General features: G+C 32.2%; 2 protein-coding genes across 2 annotated transcripts; both read right to left on the bottom strand.

The window, feature by feature from the left end:
• Positions 1-3,316: 3,316 nt before the first annotated feature.
• Positions 3,317-9,589, bottom strand: LOC112027267 (SNF1-related protein kinase catalytic subunit alpha KIN10). Its single transcript, XM_065766197.1, has 6 exons — positions 9,181-9,589; positions 5,035-5,200; positions 4,474-4,658; positions 4,205-4,387; positions 4,011-4,112; positions 3,317-3,655 (listed from the first exon to the last, which is right to left on the bottom strand). Exons 2-6 carry the CDS (start codon positions 5,195-5,197, stop codon positions 3,515-3,517), a joined length of 774 nt encoding a protein of 257 aa, XP_065622269.1. The 5' UTR covers positions 5,198-5,200; positions 9,181-9,589; the 3' UTR covers positions 3,317-3,514.
• A 111-nt stretch (positions 9,590-9,700) lies between these two features.
• On the bottom strand, positions 9,701-13,269 carry LOC112027262 (uncharacterized). The gene is made up of 4 exons (XM_024059929.2): positions 12,460-13,269; positions 11,298-11,395; positions 10,364-10,425; positions 9,701-10,193 (listed from the first exon to the last, which is right to left on the bottom strand). The coding sequence occupies exons 1-4, from the start codon at positions 13,166-13,168 to the stop codon at positions 10,070-10,072; spliced, it is 993 nt and encodes a 330-aa protein (XP_023915697.1). The 5' UTR covers positions 13,169-13,269; the 3' UTR covers positions 9,701-10,069.
• Between the last annotated feature and the right edge of the window lie 6,544 nt (positions 13,270-19,813).

Genomic DNA, 19,813 nt, shown 5'->3' on the forward strand with positions numbered 1-19,813 from the left:
GAAAATGGCAAAACATTGCAGTAATAATGGCTGATATGAGTAGCAATAGCTTGGTGACTTTTTATTACTTTTGGTGGTGTTTGTTGATGGCACTAGAATAATTTTGTAGTTTAGTATGGTTTATTTGGGGAAGTTGAAGGGGTCCCAAAAGTTTGATAAAACTGCGTGGTCAGTAGTCATTGGACTTTGGTAGTGGACTAGATTTCTTGCAAAGAGAACAAGATCGAATAACAACAGTGCATAATCTACAATATCAAGATTACACATACTAATTAATGTTTTTTTTTTTGATTGAATCACACCCTAATTATCTCAAACAGTTGTGTTGTTCTGAGATCTGTCCAACTTACTTGGAAGGGATAAACATTAAACACTTGTAAAGATTAACTTTTTAATTTTAATTTTACATTTTGGATGATAAGCCTTAAGATTGTATATTAAACCCTTGATATAGTTTAGCAAAAATTAAAGAATCCCATGATTTGATTATGTTAATAGTTTTTGGATTTTTTTAGGTACCATCAATTACTCCTGAAAGAATGCCTCCTCACCCGTCCAAGAGAGGGGAAAAAATTGTGGAGGTGGCTCTTACAACAAAACATCAAATTTCACTTACAGTTGGAATTAGAAGGATTTAATTATATACACAAGGTTTCTGGCCCTGCATTCTAGTTAGATTTCATCTACAAAGCCTAAGTGATACTAATTGAATTACAAAGCTCTTAAACGGTTAAGGTCTAATTAAGTATGTAAATGAGTTTATCCAAAAAAAAAAAATTACAAAAATGGGTTCAAGTTATTTTAACCGATAAATTTGTTTGAATAATCTATGAGAGATTAAATCCCACCTACATAAAATATAAATCAATTGATATCTTAACATGATCGTAGTAAAATGTATCCTTATATTTCAAATTCCAATTAATTTGGATTCTTTTTTCTTTGGAGACATGCACTCCAATGAACCTCACGCTTTTTTAATGAATACATGCACGAGTATTGAACATCACTCCAATTTTCTTCCTTACCTTATAAGCATAATTACTTGTCTCTTGCATAAGCTTAAGAAGGAAAAATTGGTGTGCAGTTGAAAAATAATCCATTCAAAGTTGTGAGCTTTAGCTAATTTAGGAAGGTGATATTACAATATCTTTGCAAATAAGGAGAATTAATAGGAACAAAGAACAATATAGTTATAGTTGTTGGGCTGGAATTTTTGAGCATATCATGTCTTAATTACTTTACAACTTAGACGTTGCGAAGCATATGAAAACATACCTTCAGGCCTATATAAATTTAAGTGCAGCACCTATATTAAACATTGCACCTAGTGAGTTCTAGAAAAGGAGTTAAACTAGAAAGTGAAAATCATGGAATACCCTTCTTCGTTTTTTTGAAAATTTTCATCTTCATGATGAATGCTCAACTTATTAGAAATATTTTTGGTTATAAGGAGTTTTGTATCAAAGCTGATCAGAATCCTAAAAGAAGGTCTTTGTTTATGTTAGAGTATCAATAGAGCTTTTTCTAACTTGGATCTTCCCTAAGCAACAGGTAACCAATCATGTTTTTATTGTTAGTTGTTATTAAAAATAATTTTGAGTTCTTCTAGTAAAAATGTTAGTTCTTTTGCTTTAAATTTGGTTTAATGTTGTTTCTTTCACTACTGAATATTGTGTTTTCTTGAATGTGGCAGGAAGATTATGAGTGTAATGAAAGCTTGACTAGAAATACCTCATCGCTAATCTTAATTTTTGTACATTCTGTGGAAGATCATTATTGTAGTTGATATTCTCTCGCACTAGTTGGACAATTCCTTCAAATGCCAAGTTGCTGCGCAACCCTATATTAGAGTCTAATGATTTTATTTAGCATTTTAAGGTTTTTATTTTATTTTGCTATGGCAGCCATGACTTTTCTCTCTCTCTTTTTTTTTTTTTTTTGGTGAATTTAAATTCTATTAAATTCTTATTTGAGTAGGATTTATGTATGAGGTTAGTTTGGGACATCAAAATTTTAAAGTCTAAATGGAGGAAGCTCTTAAATAGTAGTATCGATAATGACTTTTCTTCTCCCTTCCGCCTCCCAAAAATGTGATTTTCTTTTCTTGTTTATTTTTCACTAGATTCTAACATTTTGAAAAGGACATTTCAATTTTAGTAGGGTTCAATCCAAAGACCCCTTTATAATTTAATTTTTATATAAACAGTAAAGAATCAAAATTTAGCAAATGAAAAGTTTTGTGGGACTAAATTGTGAAAGATCATAAAACCAAACCACAAGAGGATAGGTTGCAATTGAAAGTAATATGTCGAATCTTCTAATTTGTTTTCAAGGGTAAAGAACGATAAAAATAAAAACTTATTATATTGTGAACAATTTAAACCTAAGGCATGTCACGCTTATAGTTAAGTTTTGTTATTACAAATCAAAGTTCACATACCCTGGTCATTTCTCATCATACCATTATTTTACCAATTGAAATCTAAAAAAAATTAATAATAACTATAATAATATAGTGATGTAAAACCATAATCTATGATAAGTAATGTATTCAATATGGTAGAAGTGGTTTATTGTTGAGGTAACATTAATCAAATTTGTTGTTACATCAATTTTTTAACTAAATTATTATGTATGCATCTGTGATTCTAAGTGCCTGTTGAAGGTTTTATTCAAGTTGAATTCAATATCATGTAGAAAAAGTTGGTACACCGCAAAAAAGTTTCATGTAATATTTTATACAAAAAGAAAAGGAAAGGAGAAAAAAAAAAAAAAAAACCTTTGTTTGGAACAATCTCTATTTCTTGAAGTTGATGAAAATGACACATGGTTCTCTATATAAGAGCGAAACTTGATCCTTCAACCTATCTTGAATATTACATTAGCACACAAATATAAATATAGTGGTGAAATTAGATTTTTTTTTTTCCTAGTGAATATAAATTAAAAATAAATAAATTGTTTCTCTGCAAATGTTTGTATTATGTAAATATATTTTCTATTATAGATTACAGTTAGGTTCAAGAATGTGTAAAGTCATAATAGTGAAAAGTGACCGGATTGATAAGTTATAATTAGTTTTAAGAATGAATAAAGACACAATGCATTACTATAAATTAACATTTTACATTTTATTATAGGTCTAATTTACTTATTAATAAAATCTTGTATAATGCATTTGAGTCATGCACATAACATATATGCTAAGGAAAAAAAATGAATAACATGTGTAAAAAAATGCAATAAAATTCAAACCCTTTAATAATACTTAGTAGTATTATATTTCTTAGGAAACACATATAAAAAAAATTACTTAAGGTGTCTAAAGACATTTATAAATTAAAAAATAATAATAATAATAATAACTAGTAAAGAGAACATTCAAACATTGCTACAATATTTTGTAATGAAACTTGTAAATCATGGATAAAAGTAAAACTCATAAATATCGTTCACATTCCTATTAGTTCTCACTTACTATAATCAAACATCGAAATACAATTTCTCAAAATCATGGAAGATGTGCCTGAAACCACTGGTGCTTGCGAATCATGGGAATTTCTATACGCTCCACTGGGTTCACTGTAAGCATCTTTGATATCAAGTCTCTCGCTGTAGGTGATAAATGACTTGGAAAAGTGGATATCCCAGCCTACATAGCAAAATTGTGTAGAGCAGGATAAATGAGATTGCATCATCATAACAATAATATGGTACAAAGCCATAATAAACCAAAAAACAAAAACAAAAAAATAACAACCTCTAAAATTACATTTCTCTCCCAAAAAAGATACGTGTGGAAAAAGAAGAATCCAAAAGAACATGTATAAACTCAAATACAAGTTTGGCAAGACAAACTATTGTGAATCAAAGATGACAATGGTGCACACCAAATATACCAAAGTGGAATCATGATTGAAAACAATAACCAAACGAATGATGCTTTACTAAAGAAAATGTATGTATAGCAATACATTTATTTTCTTATAGAGGTTTGGAATGTTTACTTTATTGAATGCTGGAAACTTGCCACATAGTAGATTGTATAGGATGATGCCGCAACTCCAAACATCTACGTGGGGCCCCTTATAGAATCCTTCCGAAAGTACCTAAAGAAATTGATAGAGACAGTAACCCATGAGATTGAGATCATGAAAAATTTACCTAAATTTCCTATGTTAAAAAAGCGAAAAATTTATACCTCTGGGGCAACATAATCTGGACTTCCACATCTTGTAGTAAACCCTTGACCATCAGACATTATATTGCTCAAACCAAAATCAGTAATCTTCACATTTTGTTCAGAATCCAAAAGCAAATTATCAGGCTTAAGGTCTCTATGAACCACATAATTCTCATGACAATACTCCACACCAGAGATTATCTGATTCAAGACATAGGGATTAGCACACTTTAAATATTAAAGTACCTAAGAGTTGGAGGAAACTGAAAAATATTTGTGAATCCTACTTGCTGAAAAATTTTACGAGCTTCTTCCTCCTGCAATTTTCCCATATCCAAAATGTATTCAAGTAAATCTCCTTTCTTTGCATACTCCATCACAAAGTAGATCTCTTTTGGGGTGTCTATAACCTCATAAAGTCTAATTATATGAGGATGCCTCAACGATCTCAATATTTCGATTTCTCTATACACTACACCAATTTAAAGGGAAAAAAAATTAATAAAAATTTTAAGGTAAAAAGAAAAGAATAAGCAAAAATTTTATATCTATAGGCAAGATTAAAGTAACCATAAGCATGGAGAAACAAAGGTAGAAAACCTTTAATTAGTTCCCTTGGAATAAGGATAAAATGTTTGCTCTTCAAATTTCAGAAATACTCCCTAAATCCATTAATTTTCTTATCAGTTGAAATCATCAAGGACAAGCATTGCAAATACAATTGTGATTCAATACAACATTCCAGATTATAAACTAAGTTATTTGAAATAATAAATGATCTGGCCCAATTGTAAATTCATTCAGATAGATCACATAATCATGCAAGAATCCAAACAAGTAATACAAACCTATTTCTTCCATTTTCTTTTTCACCATCGTCTCACGGACAAGGATCTTTACAGCAACCTCACATGTAGTCTGGATATCTGTTGCAATTCTCACCTTCCCAAAGGCACCACGGCCAATTATTTTTCCAAGCTTATATTTTTCTCCAATAATTGAGCCCTCCATTTCCTATATAATAAGCACGGGTAAAAAGTAAGACAACATAGAAAATTTAGAAAAATTTACCCACACACATGATATGAAGTTTTAGGAGTAGGAGCATTGTTAGTCTAAATTAGTCTCAAGTAATTTATGAGAAGTTTTCGTTTCACTTAGTTTATTGTTACAAACTTACAATCAAGATAGTAATATACAAAAAATTTGAGGATTTTAATAATAGAGACATTTTATGTTGTCTAAGATAGAATCCAACAAAGTCGATGAGAAAGTAGAAAAGTGATAACTACTTAATTATATAAATTATCGGGAGAAAAATTTGTATAGTTAGCTGATATGTAAATGGTTTGTGCATAATTCTAACATAGATGCTAAAACTATATGATTACATCACTTGATGTATGTTAAAATAATAAAAATCACCCAAAAAGAAAAACTTTCTCGTGGAAAATTCACAGCAAGACAAATAAATATATTAGAGGGCCAAGCAACATGATCAAACAAACCCACCTGCAAATTGTATATAGTTTCGAGCACATTCCACTTAAAAGTTAAAACATATTTATATGGTTAATTATATCTAACCGGTTAATGAGATTAACAAAACTACATTCAAATATCACTTAGTGGAAAATCACAAAAAGTCAAACAAATTACAGGGAAAATAAAATCAAACTGCAAATCAGAATTTCAGATAAAATATGATTTTCCACTTAAAACATGAGTAACCAGTTAAAAATCACAATTTCAGATACAACCAACCATAAAACTTCACTCAAAACTCAAAATAACTAACTAAACTGCATTCAAACATCAATTCTTAGGTAAAGTAAAAACAATGAAATCATCGAAAAAATAAAAGTTTTATTGGTGAAAAATTCAATGAATTCATAGAGGGTGAATCAAAATCAAACAGACCTATAGACCAACTATCTTAAAACACAACATGAAACAACAGCAGATTACAGAGCTAAGAATCCAATAATAAAAGAGAGAAAGCAAAAAAGGTCTAAGGATTCTAAGAATAGTTACCTGCAATCTCTCAGTATCAGTCTTGCTTACTCACTCCCTTTCTCTCACAATGAAACTTTTTTTTTTTTTTGAGTGTGTATGAATGTGGCACTCTCTGCTGTTTATATAGATATGGAATTGTGTCTTTCTATTCTAAGAAACTTGGGATTCAAGGCATTAACAAACCGACTATGATAATTGGTGCATATATATAATAAAAGTGATGTTAATGATAAAAAAAACAAAATATAACTTTCATGCTACTTAATTAAGTCTGGTTAATGGTCTTGCTGATTTCCCATGTATCTCATCATCTTACAAGCAGCTCCATGGTACAATTGCACACGAGCAGAGATCACCAAATTCTATTATTTCCCACAAATGATGCTGTTAAGAGTATCTTCAACAGTCTCTTCAAATTTTTCAGAGACAACCAACCATAAATCTACACTCAAAACTCAGAATAACTAACAAAACTGCATTCAAACATCACTCAGGTAAAGTAAAATCAATGAAATCATAAAAATAAAAATAAGTTTTGTTGGTGGAAAATTCAATGAATCCATAGAGGGTGAATCAAAATCAAACCGACTATCTTAAAACACAACGTGAAACAACAACAGATTACAGAGCTAAGAATTCAGTAATAATAATTATTTTTCCAAGCTTATATTTTTCTCCAATAATTGAGCCCTCCATTTCCTATATAATAAGCACGGGTAAAAAGTAAGACAACATAGAAAATTTAGAAAAATTTACCCACACACATGATATGAAGTTTTAGGAGTGGAGCATTGTTAGTCTAAATTAGTCTCAAGTAATTTATGAGAAGTTTTCGTTTCACTTAGTTTATTGTTACAAACTTACAATCAAGATAGTAATATACAAAAAATTTGAGGATTTTAATAATAGAGACATTTTATGTTGTCTAAGATAGAATCCAACAAACTCGATGAGAAAGTAGAAAAGTGATAACTACTTAATTATATAATTTATCGGGAGAAAAATTTGTACAGTTAGCTGATATGTAAATGGTTTGTGCATAATTCTAACATAGATGCTAAAACTATATGATTACATCACTTGTTGTATGTTAAAATAATAAAAATCACCCAAAAAGAAAAACTTTCTTGTGGAAAATTCACAGCAAGACAAATAAATATATTAGAGGGCCAAGCAACATGATCAAACAAACCCATCTGCAAATTGTATATAGTTTCGAGCACATTCCACTTAAAAGTTAAAACATATTTATATGGTTAATTATATCTAACCGGTTAATGAGATTAACAAAACTACATTCAAATATCACTTAGTGGAAAATCACAAAAAGTCAAACAAATTACAGGGAAAATAAAATCAAACTGCAAATCAGAATTTCAGATAAAATATGATTTTCCCCTTAAAACATGAGTAACCAGTTAATTAACAAAAGCTAAATTCAAACCATGTAAGTAATACGAAGACAAATAAATAGAGGGTCGTTCAAACTTATCTAAAAATCACAATTTCAGATACAACCAACCATAAAACTTCACTCAAAACTCAAAATAACTAACTAAACTGCATTCAAACAACAATTCTTAGGTAAAATAAAAACAATGAAATCATCGAAAAAATAAAAGTTTTATTGGTGAAAAATTCATTGAATTCATAGAGGGTGAATCAAAATCAAACAGACCTATAGACCAACTTTCTTAAAACACAACATGAAACAACAGCAGATTACCGAGCTAAGAATCCAATAATAAAAGAGAGAAAGCAAAAAAGGTCTAAGGATTCTAAGAATAGTTACCTGCAATCTCTCAGTATCAGTCTTGCTTACTCACTCCCTTTCTCTCACAATGAAACTTTTTTTTTTTTTTTGAGTGTGTATGGATGTGGCACTCTCTGCTGTTTATATAAATATGGAATTGTGTCTTTCTATTCTAAGAAACTTGGGATTCAAGGCATTAACAAACTGGCTATGATTCGAATTAGGATTTCCTATTCCTACTTTCAATTGGATTTTGGCCCATAGTCGACACAAAAGACTATAGTGATGAGAAAAATATTGATCATCGGCAATGCTGATCTACGTTTGGTCGGTCCCCCTCAATGTAAGCCATGGGGACTGGTTAATTTTTCCCATAGGTTTACATTTTACACACATCCATTGTCCTGATATTGTCACATACGCTTGAAAATATAGGAGGCCCTACCATCAAAGTCTTTTGGCTTTGGGAGGTGTCAAAAAGCTCTGGAATCTTGAATCCCCCACTCGCTATCAATAAACTATTGATAAGTGTTCTTACTTATCAATAAACTATTGATAAGTGTATTTTCATTTTTTTAAACATATGCTTTATAGCTTGTAATTAAATATTTATTATTTTATAAGACGTACCTTAAAGGATTCGTTAACAATACCTATTTTTTGTATCACAAGACTATTTGATAAAAATCTCAAAACACAACATTTATCACATCTAAACTTAACATATTGTAATTGGTGCATATATATTAAAAGTGATGTTAATGATAAAAAAACAAAATATAACTTTCATGCTACTTAATTAAGTCTGGTTAATGGTCTTGCTGATTTCCCATGTATCTCATCATCTTACAAGCAGCTCCATGGTACAATTGCACACGAGCAAAGATCACCAAATTCTATTATTTCCCACAAATGATGCTGTTAAGAGTATTTTCAACAGTCTCTTCAAATTTTTCAGAGACAACCAACCATAAATCTACACTCAAAACTCAGAATAACTAACAAAACTGCATTCAAACATCACTTCAGGTAAAGTAAAATCAATGAAATCATAAAAATAAAAATAAGTTTTGTTGGTGGAAAATTCAATGAATCCATAGAGGGTGAATCAAAATCAAACCGACAATCTTAAAACACAACGTGAAACAACAACATATTACGGAGCTAAGAATTCAGTAATAAAAGAGAGAAAACAAAAAGGTTTAAGGATTCTAAGAATAGTTACCTAAGCTTACTCTCTATTCTGTCTATGTACTCTGTCTCAGTCTCAGTCTCGCTTGCTCGCTCTCTCTTCCTGACAATAAAACTTTTTTTTGGTGTGTGTATGAATGATGGTGCTCTCTGCTGTTTATATAGACATGGATACGAGGGTAAATTAGGAATTGTGTCTTTTACATAAACCACTATGACCCGAATTAGGATTCCTATTCCTACTTTGAATTGGATTTAGCCCATAGTCGGTCCAACTAACCACACCCGTGTATTAACTATTAAGTGGCATGCATTAACTTGATAATCTAAAATTGGAAAAGACTATAATTATCATCAATTTTTTAGCTTACAAATTGGTGTGTCAATTACATTAACTTGATAATCTAACGTCCACTTCCAAGCAAAGGATTTTAAATCACAAACCAGCCAAAAGCTGCTGGTTTTAATCACTTATATTATATACCTCCAAGCATCTTGTCATTTGAACAAAGAATATCTGTCACAAGAATCACAATAACAAAAGCCAGTCCTAATGAATAAAAATAATAAATTGCAATTCACCTTTATCTTTTGAAGCCAAAATATTCGGCATGTCAATGGAACCTCACTGGTTTTCAGGTACTGAAAATTCCCAACCAAAATTGAAATCATACACACTCCTTAAAAGTGACCTATGATAGAATCTGAACTGATGCACTCATCAAATTTTCAAGTTTACAGGACTTGTTAAAAACATAGCTCAAACCCGTAACCAAGTTTCAATAACACCATCCCAGTAAGTGAAAAAGCCCCCACAACCTTTCTTAAAAGCATTCTGCGCTAAATAGTAAGTGAAATTGCACATGTGGATCAATAAGCAGAAGGTGATTCCTCACTAGAATCTTCGAATTTGCACATGTGAATCAAGGAGCAGAAGGTGATTCCTCACTAGAATCTTCTGAATCTGAACCGTCAACCATCTTCTCAAGCGAATCCATATCCCCAGCTTCAGAGAGAGTGTGTATCCTAAGTTTGTCTGCATCATCACTGAGGGAGGAAAAAACAAAAAATGATTGAGCACCTCAAACAATGATTTTAAAGTATCACAGAAAGAAAACTGCAGAGTTAAATGTGTCAAAATGACAATTTATAGCACTTTTAACTCCTTTGTTTCTTTATGAGAACCAAAAAGTCCAAAATTAAGGATCGAGGCATACTCTGTAACCCCAAAAATTTCCTTGACAACCAAGGAGCTATCTCTTGAACAGAACTCCGGCAGCTGGCCCAGAAAGTCAAACAAAAGTATGATCAATTTCAATGCATTAAAATCCAGAGCAAGCCACAAATTAAGTTCAAAGTAATCAAGTCAGTTTGAAACTACTTGTTTGACCAAAATTTTAATTAACCAGAACAATCATATGCAAGTTTAGTGCACAACAATATACTGGGAATTCTTACATGCAAATTGGTTTGAACGACCCATCCCCTTTCACCCACAAAAGAACATAAGCTAAAAGTCAGAATTTAGAAATTCATAGTAAAGATATTTAGATCTGTTGCTGATTTTAATGTTTTTCCAACAAAGGATGGACTTAGCCGGCACAATCATATGCAAGTTAAGTGCACAACAATATACTGGGAATTCTAACATGAATGACAGATATGTACTATGCTTCATTAGGAATAAAAATTCAGGATCATGGAGCCCAGTGCCAAATCTGACATATACGTGTCTTCTTCATTCAGAAATCAAAAACCATTTCTATTCAAGAATGTTTTGAGGGGCCCAATAATACAGTAAAGCTGGTTATCCATACTTTTAAAGCCATAAACCTTAACATCTACTGATCTACTCAACCATTTGAAGGTATAAACCTTTACTTGATATGCTTGAGACAGGCAGTTTAACTCTTGCAAACTTGTTTAAAACTTCAAAGAGGAACAAGGGCCAAAAGAATTCCAAGTAAAACTCTTGTTTTCCCCTTTCTTGAGGCAGTTTTTCAACCAGTCACAGAATTAAATTACATTGAAAAATTAACATAAAAGGGTAAAAAAGTACACTATACTAACAAGAGCTAGATATATGCATTAATAACAGCAAGCAATGTAGTGTTGTTAAAAAGTCAATGTAACGACTGTTAAGCCACTTACCTCAGACAGATAGAAAACCTTTCCAAAAAGGGCCTGAACAGCTAGTTTTCTTTTGAAACCCTTTTCAGAATAACCTGACATATCCATGACAACTGGGCCTGAAAATCATAGACAAGCCATAAGTATCCAATAGCATAGCATCAATTGTGAGGTATTTCTCTAACTCAATTCTCATTTTTCAAATGTTCCTTCAAAAGGTTAAGTTGGCAAATTCAATTATATCAAGTGCACAAGGGGAGGAGAAAGTCGGCAATGTAGGCATCCCATCACTAGCAAAGGGTGAGAGAAGAGAAGAAGAAATCAAGAATAAAATGGAAGAGAAAAAAGCATAAGCTTTCATTGCAACAAAGGTCTCCTCCCCTTGGTTTGCTTCCAAGTAGCTAGTTTTGTAAAGCATGTCTTGTATTAGGTTGTGAATAGCTTTAACTAGAATAACAAATCCTAGATTTCAGGGCCTAGAGAGAAAAAGAGTCCCAATCAAAACACAATACAGGGTCTACTACCTATGATGCTGCCTACTAGCAATAAAGTTACAAGGAGCCAATGTGCTCTAACTAAAAAAAAAAATGGCACTTCTTCCTCTCAATAGTGTGGGTGAAGGTAAGGCCATAGGTTCAAGACTCATTGTGTGCATGTGTAAGTTACTAATATAAAAAATAACGTTACAGTGTGACCTTAACAATCCTTAAGCCCCAAAGGAAGAGGTTCACGGTTGATCAATTGACCATAATTTGCATAAATAACTACAGCAGTTTCCTACAAAATTAGTAATTAATATGCGTACGCACATTTGTGTACATGTAAAAGTTAGCACATATACAGAAGGGAAACTAACTAGAATAAGGAACTGAAAACAGAAGAAGTCATAATTAGTCCAAATAAGAGAACAAGCAAGTATTGCAGCAGCTAGATTATAAGTAAAGGCCAGTGTGAAACTCTATATAGAAAGGGTATGGTTTTTCCCTTGAAGATGTTATAATGGCAATCCAATCATATGGTAGTAAATTGCAGTTTCAGATTCTCGAGAATAAAAAAGCACTACTTGTTGCAAGCCATAATCACAAGAAGGTCTAATAGAAAAACTTTTGACACTCTCATTAGTGATACTGATTACTACAAGCAGCAAGCATGAAATAATACAGTCTTGAATCTAGAAACGTACCCTTATCGCGCACAATCCGAGCAGAAATGTCATTTAAAATGGAAGCAACCTGGGAATCATCCAACATAGAAGCTTTGCGGAGGTGAATCAGATGAGCAACCAAGTCAGGGTTGAAGGGTTTCTCATTCAAAGCATAGCGAATGTACTTTCGCAATATTTCCTGCATCCCAAAACCTGTCTTTTTCTCGAGTGCCTTGAGGGCATCGGGCGTTAAAGAGTGCAGTAGTTGATCTATGGATTTGCAGAGGAAAGCGTTTTTATTGACCAATTTCCTGCGCTTTTCTCTGGGAGAAGACAACTTTTTGACAGTCTTAACGAAGGCGATGACGAAGGTGAGACCCGCATAGGCTAAAGGGAGAGCGAGAATCCAAGGCAAAGAGCTGGTGCCAACTCTGGGACCGGGAATGGCCTGGGTCACGGACCCAGTGAACTCAACCACATCCAAGGCCTTCTCTTGAAGCCAAGGCAAATCCTCTTCCTCTTCTTCTACTTCTACTTGTTTCTTCTTCTTGTCGCTGTTTTGGGACTGGATAGCATTGGAATCTTTCTTCGCCGCCGCAGCAGCAGCAAAGGAAATTGACAAACGACGATATCGACTTCGATTAGCAAATGGAATTGGAAAAGGCAATGTTGAAAACTTAGGGCGGGGAAGCAATTGAGAAGAACAACTACAAGTAGAAGTAATAGCAGTAGCAGTAGCCAAAGCCATTATCAATTTCTGATTTCTAAAGAGAGGGCTTCCTTTTCCTTCGACTCGATTCGATTCGATTCGAATATAAAATGTGCTTCCCCTTCCATTTTTGGGCGGACTTTTTTTTCTTTTCCTTTCTTTTCTTTTTTATTTATTTCCCTACTACAATTACTTTATTTTAGGATAAAATTTGGAAAATAATAATCAACTTGATTTTCTAATGCATTTTTTTTTTCTCACAAACTTTTTCAATTCTAATCCCTGAATCCCATGCACACCAACACGTTTCAATTAAGAATGAATACAATTACATATTATACATATTAAGTTTTTGTATTTAAGCTTAGTAGTTTTTATTGAATTTTTATCTATTATTGAAAATTAATATTATTTGATAAAGAATGTAAATGGTTCATTCTTTAATATTTTTTTATTTTATTTCATGAACAAAAGAAGATTTAATTTACCAGCCTATTTATATACTTGTTTCTCAAAAACAAAAACAATTTATATTTAATGTAATTAATTTATTTAGTATTTACATTTTACTAATAGGTAAAATTTTGAAAATGATCAACCAATTTTTATAACGTAGTAAATTTTTCATTGAAATTTATACTTCATCTAATAATAAATTTTGACATTCCTTGAGAGTTTTTCAAAATAAATAAATGGCAAAAATGTAAAATTAACCTTCTAATTTTTAGTTTTTGTCATTTCAGTCCTTTAATTTTCAGTTTTGTCATTTCAATCCTCTAAGTATCAATTTTTTTCAATGTAGTATTTTGTTAGGTTTCAGTTATTGCTAACTTTGACCCCCCCCCCTTTTTTTTTGAAAATAATTTTTGTAATTAAAAGAAAATAAAAAAAGCTTGGAAAAAAAAATGGAACTTTTTTTTTTGTTGCTTGGAAAAATCAAAGCAACAAACCTTAGATCTCGAGCTTTCAGTCGGTTTGGAAAGATGGCTTGACTCCTCAAAGCCATGGCCCTCGTTTGATTTCATCTGGGTTTTGGTTTATTTTGGGTTTTGATTTCATCTGGGTTTTGCCTGGTTCTATAATGAGTTATTGTTAATTTTAGTTTTGGGGTTTTTGTATTTGGGTGATACTCCCTTGATCGAAGATTGAGGCTAGGCTAGGCGGTGGTTTTATTCTTGGGTTGGGGCAGCAATTTTGTATGAAGAGAGGAAGAAGACAAAGAGGAAGAGGAAGACAAAGGGGAAGAGAAAATTGAGGAAGAAGATGAGTAGAATGGGTCAGTAACAAAGTGCGAGAAAAAAAAAGAATTAAAAATTCATTTACAAATAAATAGTGATTGTGGATATATGTGCAATTATTGTAGAAAGATGGTATATTTACACATCTTTACATACACTAAAGTGGGTGCTTTTTGGGCCAAAATATTTATATATGACCATTTTTTCTATTTTAGACTCGCTGATGTGAGTGCTCTTACGAGTTTTAATTTCCATACATCACACTATTGGTCTATTATTAGTCCATAGGATTTGGAAAAATTTCTTTTCTCATGAAAGACTTGTTTGAACTTGTATTTAAAATGAGCCATGATATTTAGAAGTCCACATCTTTTTTTGGATTTTTTTTTTGAGGAAAAAAAAAGGTGACCAAGTTTTATCTCAACACATCAAAGTCTTTTATTTGTACCATTACTAAGCCATCTTGAATACTCACTCTCTCCCCTCTTGAGGGCCTTGCCCCTAGTTCAAAGATTTTCGTCAATTGGTTCTAAAATATTTCATCTTTTAATCCTTACTGGGCTCTGAGCCTACCCATGTCTTTGGGTTTTAGGGTTTCAAAATTTTCCAAAAACATGGATGGGTCCAACATCTTTTCAATAATGTCTATGACATACTCATGATTTTGGGTTCTCTTAGTTTTGAAAAAGATTTTTGAATTTTGATTCAAAATCCAAGGTATGTTATGACTTTATGGCTCAATATCTTCCTCCAAAGTCTATGGTATACTCATGATCTTAGGCTTTCTTGATTTGAATTTTTTTTTTTTTGAATGGGCACAAAACTTAGGGTATTTATATGTTTAAATTAGGGTTTTTAGACTCATTTAAAGGGTTTTGTGTAGGTTTTGTGTTATATTCATGACTATATAATTATAAATTTGCTCTTATTTGTGATAGTGTTGTTCTAATGCTCAATTTAGTAATAATAATAGTAATTAAAAAAAAAAATTGTTCAACCCAACCCACCTGAGTTAGACCCTTATAATGAATAGAGTTGGGTTGAATTTTTTTAAATTTACCTTAGTGAGTTGGGTTGAAAAAATCCCTCAACTTAACTCATGCTTGATAGGGATTTGGGCCCATAGTATCAATGTCTGACTTTTGGTTTGGGCTAAAGCAATTAATACAGCCTACAGCCTACAACAAGTGGGTTGATTGAGTTTTGCCCAATTCGGCTTGCACCAACCCATGACCACTGTCCGTATTGGAGTCCGATTCAGAGAGTTAATTCCGAAAGGATTAGTGATTAACTTAATAGAATGGGCTAATTGACAATTTTACTTTAGAGCATTAGCATTGAAGAATGCTAATGCCAAATCTAAGGGATATTTAGCATTTTATGTCTCAAAACTAGCTGCATCAGAGGATTGCAAACAACACTATGGCAAACTTTTTTTACAATATTGCTACAGTACAATTCTAAACATAGAATTGCACTGTAGCAAGTATTGTATCAAAAATAATATATTTTATGATGTTCCCCCTGAAACTAGCTCAGTTTGCGCGTAGAACTGAGACTTCTTGCATGTGGAACGGGGATACCCCATCTGTGGTGTCTAGGCTAGTTCAAAAGGATCTTTTGGCGTTGGTATAGCTTCTGTTGTATTTGTTGATTGCTGTGGCCTTTGTCTCTTGTTGTATTCCTTGTTGGCTTTTATGTTATAAAGTTTCCACTTCAAAAAAGAAAAAAGAAAAAAAGAAAAAGAACCCAGCAAAATGTGACCGTTGGAAATCATAGGTAAGCTGAAAAAACTGAAAAAAAAAAAAAAAAAGTGACAGTTAAGAAAGAAATAATAAAAAAGATTAAAAAATAATATTTTAATAAAAATAGTGTTTTGGGATGCTGAAGGTAAGCTGAAAAAACTGAAAAAAAAAAAAAAAAAGTGACAGTTAAGAAAGAAATAATAAAAAAAGATTAAAAAATAATATTTTAATAAAAATAGAGTTTTGGGATGCTGAAAGTATTGTAAAATAATATGGTATAATGATAAAGTGAGGTTTTGGAATGGTAAAATAGAGTAGCATTAGCATTTTCTAATGCTAATGCTCTTAGAAGCCCAGTTGTATATTATAAATATAAGTTCAGGTTTACCTATCTCGTTGTCAGTGCTTTTAGAAACCCCAGCCGCTGGTAATCTTTCTCTAGACGTTGCTCCCTCCTTTCCTTCGCCTCCTGCTAATCTCTCTCTCACGCAGTTAAAAAAGACTAGGGTTTTGTTTGATTATCTGTTTGTTTTATAATAGGTACTAGAGACCTTTGATGATATTTAGTATTAAATCAAGGGAAAGGACGATTAGGGTTTTATAATTTGTTGGCTTTGTCGGTTGCTAGGCGATAATTTGTTTAATATCCTCTGCAAATTGACAAAATTATTCGATTAATTTTAATTGTAACCACGTTTGTCTTCTGTATGTTTACTCAGATTTTCAATCGGATTTGTATAAATCTTTGTTGTATTAGGTTTTGTTGAAGCTTTCAAAGTTAGACGACTTTTGTAATTAATAGCACATTATTTTTTATTTTTTCTGTTATGATTAACGAACGACACAATGGAGTTGGTCACAGAACCAATGGAATTGGACGCAGAACCAATGGAGTTGGTCGCAGAACCGGTCACAGAACCGGTAGAGGCCTTTTCGAAGTCCATGTAATTGTTAATACTTTGTTCTTAATAATTAAATGCAAATAAACATGAATGAATTTTTTTTTAATATTCTTTATTTAGATGTTTCGACTTATTATATATGTTTATTTGTTTGTTGTTTCAAGATGCGAGTTGAGCATCCAAGAATCATCATCTGAAGAAGAAGAAGAAGAAGATTCTGATGAATCATCAGAAGGATTGTGGTCTGATGAATCATCAGAAGAATTATCGACTGATGAATCAGATAACAAAATACATCCTCCTTTGCGGAAAAAGAAAAAGAAAAAGAAAGGTGTGACAGAAGAAAAAGAAAGGTGTGACAGAAGAAGAATTTTAAGCCAACTGAATTTTAACTATTTCATTCATCCCTTTTAATTATTTATTTATTATAGGGTCTCCAGTCCAGCTTAATCTCTTTTATCCTGACTGGATCACCAGTTACATTCTGAAGAAAAAAACTTATAATTAGAAGTAGTGGTCTTGATCTTAAAAAGGTCGATGATGAATTTGGCCAACTGAAGCTGCCACCAAAGTTTGATACTCACTGTATTCTTCAGTTTACCTACTGCCCGGTACACATCGCTTCTTTTTATTACCTCTTCTTCTATATTAATATTACGTATGAAAAAAGTTCTGGCTTGTATATAACCCCTTCCCCTCTCTCTCCCTTTCTCCTATTACAAACTCTCTTTTCTTCTAGAATATAGATGACTGTGTTCCTGCATTGGACATTCTTGTGTGGTTTTGATTCACTTTGAGGCATTCATTAATTTATTGACTTCTTTGTTTCCATTTAATAATAATGGTCCTCAAATACATTTGTGTGATATTCCCTACTGTCATGTTATGTTTGAATACATTTGCTTTGCACAATTCTTTTTAAGATTGCACCGCCATTATATAATAATGAAGTCTGACCCCCTTTTTTTTTTCTGCCCAGGGAAAAAGCTTTACCTTCAATTGGGTTAGACAATGTTTTGGTATGGCCTCTAAGATTAACTTCCAACTTAGCTCATTATTTGGTTGCCCCTCTTTGAATAGTTGTTTTCTCCATTGTATTTTTGGGTATATCATATAATCTCACTAACTAACGCTTCTTGACTTTAATTTAACGTATGNTTCTCCATTGTATTTTTGGGTATATTATATAATCTCACTAACTAACGCTTCTTGACTTTAATTTAACGTGTGTTGGATTAATTGTAGGTGAAGAAGAAATGATGATGATGATAAGCCTATTATTGTCAGAGATGTTTCTGACCGTTTTGCTCTAAAAATGCCTTATCTTAGCAAGGATCTCACGCACTCTGTCCCCCTCAATGTCCCCCCCAATTGGGGAATGGAATCTGATGGGAGTAGACGATTATGAGCGGAATGAAAGCTTCGTTGAGTTTCACAGAGGCTAAACCCAGGTTCATTTCTCAAGTGGTTGAGTTTTCAAGTTGACTAGTTTGAGTGGTCTGTGTCTTGATTCAGCACCATTCATCTAGGCCTTAATAAATTTGGACTTAGGGCTCCATGGAAACATATTATATTCCATTAAATTAGTTGTGACTGATTGTGTGTTCTTATGAGCATAAATTCATGATGAAATAGACATGGCTAAGAATGCCAATTTTGCAAATAAGATGAAGGGTATACTAGTTGTGCGTTTGGCATTGACTTAAAAAGCCAGTTTTTTTTTACTATTCAGCTTATTTTTAGTACTATCATGAATTCCACTGCACTTTTTGGTATTATTCATAGGTCTCACTGTACTATTTTGGCTACTTTTTAACTTTATTTACCGTACTTTTAGTAACAAGTTTTCAGTTTCAACCAAACGGACATTAGAAAAAATTTCCAAAATGAGTCTCCTTTTTTCTAGTAAGCATGGACTGATGGACACAGATATGAGTATAGATATGAGTAGGACACAGTGATACAAGCAATTTTTAAAAAATTATAACATGATATGACAGGTACGACACCAGTATAACACAAGTATGACGCCCCAAATGAAATATCTGTGGCCAGAAAATTAAAGGAAAAAAAGGGGAAAAGAAATAAAAAGCCCGCAAATGTTTGTCCACGTTAAATCATCATAGCAACTTGCTTTGTTTGAAGATCAACTGATAGAGGCAATCAACAAAAAAAAAAAAAAAAAAAGTAAAAAAGTGTAGCAAGGTCGACTGTACAATCTAATTGGAAACATTATCATCTAGTACTAGGTTCACGATTCAACTTTCACCAAATGTTAATAAAGAGTGAGTGGACCATTCATAAATTAACTTCCTGTATACATTTCATCTAACAAGACAAAAAGATGTGTATGTGCCTTACTTTTTACTTGGAATTCAAGAATCGAGTTTGACAAACTCAAGTTCCAAAAAGGGCTAGATAATAAAATAACTTCGAGTAGAGAATTTTAAGTAATATATATTTACAAAAAACTGAATATTTGGCCAAAAAAAATGCCCAAAGATCCCGTAATCAAAACTCAAAAGAAAAAAAAAAAAATAATTACAAGTGGTCCATTTGCAGTGTTGCAAGAATTCAAATGCGGTGGCTTTATCCAACCATGTCAAAGAGTCTTTTTATATTTAAGCTACAAGTTGGTCATACATTGCAACGTTTCTTACAGAATAACACTAGAGATACATAAAATAATATAATTTGTGCTACAACTCGTTCATGTGGTGAGTTATAAGTGGTGTGGTGAGTTATAAACGGTAGAGGTGTGATGGTGAGTTAATGTGGGAACACACCTTTACTATTCAC

This window comes from Quercus suber, unplaced genomic scaffold (assembly GCF_002906115.3).
Source record: "Quercus suber isolate HL8 unplaced genomic scaffold, Cork oak 2.0 scaffold_690, whole genome shotgun sequence".
Lineage (NCBI taxonomy): Eukaryota > Viridiplantae > Streptophyta > Magnoliopsida > Fagales > Fagaceae > Quercus > Quercus suber.